This window comes from Arvicola amphibius, chromosome 8 (genome assembly GCF_903992535.2).
Source record: "Arvicola amphibius chromosome 8, mArvAmp1.2, whole genome shotgun sequence".
Taxonomy (NCBI): domain Eukaryota; kingdom Metazoa; phylum Chordata; class Mammalia; order Rodentia; family Cricetidae; genus Arvicola; species Arvicola amphibius.
The window spans coordinates 73,271,992-73,280,525 of NC_052054.1; the positions used below are offsets into that span (position 1 = coordinate 73,271,992).

Here is an 8,534-nt window from a genome sequence, read left to right on the forward strand (position 1 = left end):
CCCGCGCCGCAGCTTCCCTCACGTGTTGGTCGGCCACTTGTGGGGCGCCGGGCCAGCGCTGGGCTCTGCCAGCCTGCGAGTTAGGGACGTCTAAGATGCCCACTTTAGGGAGCACAAACTGAAGTTCAAAAAGTTGAGCATGGTGACTCCCAGGCTTGAATTCCCAGCGCTCTCTGGAGATGAGGCAGGAGGAGGATTGTCAAAGTTCAAGACCTGTCAGCCTGGGCTACCGAGTTAACGCCTTGTCTGAAAAAGGTTAAAAAAAAGAAACAGAAGGAAGGATCTGACACCTTCACACCAATGCACATAAAATAAAGTTAAATTTAAAAAATTTTAAAAAAAAAGAAAGGAAGAAAAGGAAGAAAGGAGAAACAAGTAATCGCGCCTGTAATCTCAGCACTTGGGAGCCAGAAGCAGAAGGTTTCAAAAGTTCAGAATCAGCCTGCGCAAAAATGAATGAATGAATAAGTAAATAAAGCAAGCCCCACAAGAAAGGAAGGAAGAGAAAGGAAAAAGGAAGAAGAAAGACAAAAGGAGGAAAGAAAAGAAGGAGATGGCAGCAAGCTCGGGAGGCAAAAAGAAAAAAAGCCAAAATTCTGCCATCATGGCTCCCAGCATTTGGGAGGCAGAGGCAAGTAGATCTCTGTAAGTTCAAGACCAGCCTGGTCTACAGAGAGAGTTCCAGAACAGCCAGGACTGTTACACAGAGAAACCAATAAATAAATAAACAAATAAATAAATAAATAAATAAATAAATAAATAAATAAATGCCAAGGCTCAGAGACTAGATTTCTTCTCAGCCACTTGGGAAGTACTTCTGTCCCCTCCCCCTCCAAGAGGAACCTTATTATTATTCTCTCAGCCTTCACAGACCCTGAAGAGGGCTTACAGTGTACTGCATCTTGGGTGGACAGAGGTCATTCATCTTGTCCTTTAGCCCTGCCTGTAACCCTAGTTTACAAAGTGAGAAAAACCGAGGTCCTGCAGGGGAGAATGGGAAACCTCACTGACCTCGGGTTTTTTTATTCCCATAGTTCCGCTGAGGGAGGGGAGGACGGTGGTGTTCCCATTACTGCCTGGTGGACAGGTACTCTGCAGATATCCCTGGAAAGAGTGCCCCCCTCACATAGTTGTTGATTAAAACATGAAAGCAGAGGCTGGGTACCGGGGTGCCTGCCTGTCCTAGCTACCAGGGAGGCCAAGATGGAGGCCTTCCAAAGCAGATTCAGAGAGTCCTACGTCACTAAGAAAAAGTAAAGAATGGGAGCTCTCCTTAGGAACTGGTCATCCTGATCTTGCTCTCTCAGAACCTGCATTCGATTTCGAATTGGGGAAGTAAAAGAGGCTAAAAGTGAGCAAATAAACAAACCAAAATTGCTGGGCAGTGGTGGCGCATGCCTTTAATCCCAGCATTCAGAGGCAGAGGCAGGCGGATCTCTGTGAGTTTGAGGCCAGCCTGGTCTACAAAGCAAGTTCCAGGAAACCCTTTCTCAAAAATGAATGAATAAATAAATAAATAAATAAATAAATAAATAAATAAATAAAATAAACCAAGATCTTTCAGAGGGACTGGGGCAAGATTCAGTTTGGCTTACTTAGCATGACAAGACCCTGGATTCCATCCTTAGCACAAGAGGGGAAAAAAAAAGCTAAATTGTACCTGATGCTCGGTGAAGCTGAAGCAAGAGGATCTCAGGTTGAAGGCTAGCCTGTGCTACAGAGCATGGACCTGTTAGAACAAAGGGAGAAGGATATGAGGCTGGGCATATACTTCTGTGACAGGGCACTGGGCTAATAAGTGCAAGACCCTGGGTTCTGGTCCCTTACATCCTTCAAAAAGGAGACAATAAGGGCAATAGGAATAATCTTAGCAAGTTAAGAAGCGCTTAAAATTCAGTGATCAAATGGGGCATCTGCAGAGGGAGAATTGGTGTGAATCGGGAAGGAAGGAAAGAGGGAGGGAAGGAGGAAGGGAAATACCAAATGTGAAGTTACACACCTTTTTGTTTTGCTTTTTTGTTTTTGGTTTTTGAAACAGGGTTTTGGAACCTGTCCTGAAACTCAAGCTGTAGAACAGGATGGTCTGGAACTCACAAAGATCTGCCTGTCTCTGCCTCCTGAGTGCTAGGATTAAAGGCATGCGCCAACACCACCACCTGGTTGATAGTGCACACATTTAATCACAGCACTCAAGAGGCGGCAGAGGCAGGCGGATCTCTGAGTTCCAGGCCAGCTTGGTCCTGGGACAGCCAGGGCTACATAGAGAGACCCTGTCTCAAAAACAAAAACCCAACTCTAGCCTTCACACCTCAAAAAAAAAAAAAAAAAAAGAAGAGATAGCTCAGTGGATTAATATTAATGAGCTTGCTGCCAAACCTAAGGACGTGAGTTCAATTCCCTAGACCCACATAGGAAGGAAAGGGACTGGACACCTGAAAATTGTCCTTTGACTCCCACTTGCATGCTGCAGCATATACAAACACACGAGAGAAAGAGAGAGAAAACAGACATATTTTGAAGATAAATAATAAATAAGTTGATTTAATAATCTTTAAAAGTACATTTAAAAATCCACCTTTGGGCCAGGCATTATGGCACAAGCCTTTAATCCCAGCATTTGGGGAGGCAGAGACAGAGGCAGGTGATTTCTGTGAGTTCGAGGCCAGGCAGGTCTACAGAGCGAGTTCCAGGACAGGCTCCAAAGGTACACAGAGAAACCCTGCCTCAAAAACAAGTAAACAAGTAAATAAATAAATAAAATAAAGTCACCTTTGGTGACTCTCCATGTCCTACACCGTCTAATTCTTTCTAGAGTTTAGGAAACGGAGATTGAGGAGGAATTAGGAACAGACGGAGGTCATCAGGAGTGATTTGCAAGGCCCTCAGCAGGGTGCGGCTACTTTAGATAAACGGCCCAGGGAGGTCCTGGGCCTGCAGGAGGACAATAGAGTCCACGCCTGAATAACAATGCGAGGGACTTGAGTTCAGCCTCAGGACACCTGGGGCAGGCACCACTGGCCCTAACCTAGGGGAGTTTGTAATGGGGGGGGGGGACAGTAAACAAACAGTTCTCCTGTGACCTGTGGTGTGCCAGGAAGAAGAGAAACTCACGTGTGATTGAGGGTGGGGCAGTGTGTCCAGCCACTTCCAACAGTGCAGCAGAAAAAATTCCTGTTTGCCGGGCAGTGGTGGCCCACGCCTTTAATCCCAGCACTTAGGAGGCAGAGGCAGGTGGATCTCTGTGAGTTTGAGCCCAGCCTGGTCTACAAGAGCTAGATGCAGGACAGGCTCCAAAGCTAGAGAGAAACCCTGTCTCGGGGGAAAAAAGAAAAAAAGAAAAGAAAAGAAAGAAAAAAGAATATTCTTATCTGAGAGAAATTTCAGGGGCCCCAGAGGAAGGCAGAGGACCGCTGGCCATTTCTTTAGTTTTGATGGTAGCCTGGGGTTACAAAGGAAGCAGAGGTGGATGATTAGTGCTCTGTTTGACTCAAATCCTCGAAGGCCCTGGTACCAGCAGAAGCAACAAACCTCAAAGTTACCAAAAGACCTTTCTGGGTGTGCTCCCCTTTCCTTTAGTCCTGAATGCTCAGGCTCTTGGCTCTCCTTTGCTCCCTCACAAGCCTCAGATCTTCAGACTGATTGGAGACAAGATCTCCCCAAGAAGTATCCCAGTCGGCCTGGAGCTCATTATGCAGACCAGTCTGAACAGGGATTCTTGGGCAATCCTCTGCCTCTAACGCTGCCGAGTGAAACACTTGAGATCACACAGTAGTGTACCACCACCAAAATCAGCTTCTTTTTTTTTTTTTTTTTTCTTTTGGTTTTTTCGAGACAGGGTTTCTCTGCAGCTTTTTTTTTTTTTTTTTTTTTGAGCCTGTCCTGGAACTAGCTCTTGTAGACCAGGCTGGCCTCGAACTCACAGAGATCCGCCTGCCTCTGCCTCCCGAGTGCTGGGATTAAAGGCGTGCGCCACCACCGCCCGGCCTCTTTTTTTTTTTTTTTAATTTATTTTTTGTCAGAGTCTCAAACTCCCTATGTAGTTTACGGACACTGGTTTTGAACTGCTGATTCTGCTTCCACGCTCCATATGCTGAGACTACCAGTTTACAATGGCTACCACTGCCTTCCAAGGTCTCCGTACTGACCTGCGTTCTCAGTCCTGGTACAGAGTAGGAAACCGAATCCCTTTTTTTGGGTGCAACCCTGCCCCCTGCCCAGCTTGATTTTTTTCCCCACAGCACTTGTCAAAACATACGGCATTCCATATGCTATGAAATAATCCCAGCTGGTCTTGAATTTGTGATCCTCAGCCTCCTGGGTAGCTTGGATTAGCAGAAGCCCCCCCCCCCCCTCGCCCCCCCCCCCGCCCCATCTCCACATTGTAAGATTATGGCACGGTTTCTTCACTGCTGTTACTGTAGGTGCTCAGAAATGGGGTTCCAAAGTCTGGAAATGTAACCCATGAGTAGGATGCTTGCCCTAGAATGCACATTCTGGGTTTGATGGCCAGCACCACATAAAATAGGTGTAGTGATGTATCCCTGTAAAACCGACGCTGGCGAGGCGGGGGCAAGATCAAAAGCTCTAAGCCATCATCCGTTACTTGTTACTTATCCAGTTCGGGGTCAGCTTGGGCTACTCAAGGGCTGTCTTAGAGAAAAAGGCAAAAAAAAAAAAAAATATTGGAAAGAAAGGAAGTTGAATGTTTAAAGAGCACTTTTCTTCCCATCTGCTAAGAGGTGTCCACCACTTCTCATTTGGGGTATGAGACGAGACCTCCCGAACCTCAGGTAACACCAGCGCTGTGGTGGGTTTGGGAACAGCACTTTCCACTGGAGTGAAATTGACTCCAGTGAAGAGGATAGTATGCGCATTCACCCCGGGGCAACGGGCAGGGCCAGGAAGGTCGGGTTTGGCCACCGCGACTGGCCTTGCAAGGCCCCGCCCCCAATGGGCGGGGTCACCGCAGGACCAGCACGTGTAAAAAGTTCGGCGCGGGTCTCCGCAGGCCACTCACCTGAGCGTCCGGCTGCCGTGCGGGTTGTCTGGACCTGCGCCTTTACTCCATGTCCCGCCGCAAGGCCGGCTACGTGCCGCGCCGTGTAGACCCCGAGCCCGACCAAGACGACATGGAGACGCCAGAGCTCGTCATTGATGTGAAGCCAGAGCGCGACGCGAGGGCCTTGGCCCTGGGGCCCTTGGCCCCGAAGGACGTGTCCATGCCGGGACCCCTCTGTACCGAGCGTCGTTTCGGCACTGCCCCGCTGCCCCTCGGCGCGCGCAGCCCGTGGGTCCCGTGGATACCGCTGAGCCCTGAACCTTCCGGTGAGTCCCCAGTCCTCCCTGTGCGCATCGGGACCCTCCGGTGGGTGTCTCTGCCACGGGACTCACCTGGCGTCCCTAGCCCTCGCCCCTGCGTGTATCGAGACCCTCGGGTGGGTACCTCTCTGCCCCGGGACCCGCCTGACGTCCCCAGCCTTCGCCCCTGCGTGTATCGAGACCCTCGGGTGGGTACCTCTCTGCCCCGGGGCCCGCCTGGCGTCCCAAGCCCTCGCTCCAGCGTGCACTGGAACCCTCCGGTGGGAACCTCTCCTGGGGATGGCCCCGGACGGCCTGGCCTCCCCAGTCTTCGCTTTTAACCTCCGGGTTTCCCCTCTCCACCTTGGTGCCCTCACCCCTAGCCGGGCCCCACCCCACCGCTCACCACCCGCTTCCTCCCTGCAGACCGCCAGCCCTGGACCGACAAGCACCCAGATCTGTTGACCTGCGGCCGCTGCCTGCAGACCTTCCCATTGGAGGCCATCATCGCTTTCATGGACCACAAAAAAACGGGCTGTCAGATCCTCCAGGACGTCGGCCCCATTTCAGGTAATTTCAGTGCAGTGCCCCAGGGTTGGGCTTCCTGCCCTGCGGAGAGGGGGCTAAGGTGGACAGATGGGGCACCGAGCATTACTTCCCCTTTCTCCTTGCTCCCCTTAGGGTAGAACCTAGGCGTGGCCTGGACTTGTCTGTCCTAGGGCAGGGACTAGAGGTAGAGCGGGGGCTGGGCAGCGGAGGAAGGCCACCCACAAGGTGTGGCCAGCCCCAGAAGACCGGCCCGGGGTTTTGCCATACACCCCCAATTTAGTTTCACTTCTCCTTCCCCACGGACAGAAATAACTGGCCAGGTGGCTGGACCAGGGTTGGTAGTAGAGGGACCTGGAGGAGGTGGGGACAGTGGCCTCTGGGAGAGGGTTGGAGGCCCGCACCCCTACTGTGTTTCGATCCTTCTAATCAAGACAGTTCAGAGGCAGGGTGGGGGCTTATGGCGTGTTCCCTTGCTGGGATCTCCCAGCTGAGTGCTGGGAAGCCCCTAGTCGGAGCTCTGGATACTCCAGAGTCATATATATATGAAAGAGGAATTCAAACTATGTGTGATACTTTGTCTGTGAGTGGTCGCAAGATTTAGGTACTTGATCTGATTGGAACTTGAATTTCCAGCCCCAGCTCCTGCTGTGCCCGGCTGGAACTTGGGAGCTAGAATATTTAGGGATGGACCAAGGAGGGTCTGTAATCCAATCAGCTTTAGTTGAGGGAGGGGCTAAGGTGGATTTACCAGAGCAGCACCCCAGCACTGACTAGTGGGCACTTAGTGTGTAGAGAGTTTAGCCTTTTAGACAGGGTCTCGCCTTCACCTAGACAGCTTGGATAGTTGTGGGTGCTCTTGTTTGAGACACGGACTCTAAATAGCACTGGCAGACCTGGAACTCTAAGTAGGCCAGGTTGGGCTCCAACTTACAGCGATCTGCCTGCCTCTGCCTTCCCAATGCTGGGAGTAAAGGTGTGTGCCACCACCCTGGCTCAGCTGTGGATCTTTTGGTATCTGTGGTTCATCTGATGTTTGAGGGCTTATAGGGACCAGGACTCTCAGCTGTTCCCTATCTGAAGTTATAACCTTGGAAGGGGCCCCTCAGATTCCTGTGGTCCAGCAACTTGGGAAAATGAGGCTTGAGAGGGTAGGTCTTGTCCAGGATTATGCAGCTAAGGAGGGTCTTCAGTTTAACAGGTTTCTGCTTGGCTTTGGCCTGGTATGGTATCATCAAGGCTCCCATCCAGGGTTTGGGTCTTTGGTGGCTCTAGGAAGTGTCCTGTAGTTGTGTACCATGGGTCTAGGAAAATTGAATATTTGGAAAGCAGACGCTAGCCCACCTTCCCAGTAGGGTCTGTGCCAGGCCCCAGCTCTGAGGTCTCAGCAGATCTGCTTTTGGAGCTCCTCCCTAATTTTCCAGTGTCTCGCTGACCTCCCCTTACTATGAAACAGAAAGCCTTCACAGTTGAGAAAGCAGCATCTGTGTCTCTATCAGTAAAGGAAGATGCTGGCCTAGTTGGTACTGTTAACCATCCTACAAGCACTGACTCCCTGCCCCCTCTTCCCTTTTCCAGAATCCAAGGAGATGAAGGCTCTGAGCTGTCTGCGATGTGGCAGACAGTTCACCGGAGCTTGGAAGCTGTTATGCCACGCCCAGTGGGATCATGGGCTATCCATCTACCAGACAGAATCGGAGACCCCAGAATCCCCACTGTTGGGCCTGGCTGAGGTAGCTGCAGCTGTGTCGGCAGTGGCAGTGGTAGGACCAGTTGAGGACAAGCCCCCAACAGTGAGTAGTACTGCCCGGCGGAGCCCCACTTGCTTGGTGTGCAAGAAGACCCTCAGCTCTTTCAGCAACCTCAAGGTCCATATGCGTTCCCACACTGGTGAACGACCCTATGCCTGTGACCAGTGTCCCTACGCCTGTGCTCAGAGCAGCAAGCTCAACAGGCACAAGAAGACCCACCGACAGCTGACACCTGGGAGTCCCTGCACCCCTGCCACCAGCAGGGGGGTCTCCCCAACAGCCCCTCCAGAACCAGCTGACCATGCAGCTGCTCCAGCCAGTACACTCCCACACCAGGAGGTAGAGAAGGCTGGAGCTGCAGCCACAGCAGGAATACAGGAACCTGGGGCCCCTGGCAGTGGGGCTCAAGCAGGCCTAGATGCTATGGACTGGGGAGCCACTCCCAAAGTACAAAGGACTGACCCTATAAAGAGTGAGAAGCCAACGCCCAAGAAGACCCCCAAGTCAACGGGTAAAAGCCGCGGACCTGGGAGCAGCTGTGAGTTCTGCGGGAAGTATTTTGCCAACAGCAGTAACCTGACAGTACACCGGCGCTCACACACTGGTGAACGGCCCTACGCCTGTGACCAGTGTCCTTACGCCTGCGCCCAAAGTAGCAAGCTCAACCGTCACCGCCGCATGCATGGTCTGGGGCCTGGCAGTCCCCGCTATGAGTGCCCACACTGCTGTGTGCCGTTCGGTCTCAGAGCCACACTGGACAAGCACCTGTGGCAGAACCATCCAGAGATGGTTTGAGTGTAGTCGTCTCTTCATCCTTCCCATTATGTGAATAAATCATCTTATATTTATTCATGTGCCTGGACTCTGGCTTTCTTGGGGTGTCTGAGGTGGGAGGCTCCCCCTCCATAGTGTGGCTGGCTGGACAGACCGGTTTGGAGT

The 8,534-nt window shown here is 51.7% G+C and overlaps 1 protein-coding gene across 1 annotated transcript; it reads left to right on the forward strand.

The window, feature by feature from the left end:
• Positions 1–5,051: 5,051 nt before the first annotated feature.
• Positions 5,052–8,390, forward strand: Znf296 (zinc finger protein 296). The gene is made up of 3 exons (XM_038340955.1): positions 5,052–5,325; positions 5,725–5,868; positions 7,423–8,390. The coding sequence occupies exons 1-3, from the start codon at positions 5,067–5,069 to the stop codon at positions 8,388–8,390; spliced, it is 1,371 nt and encodes a 456-aa protein (XP_038196883.1). The 5' UTR covers positions 5,052–5,066.
• Positions 8,391–8,534: the final 144 nt, after the last annotated feature.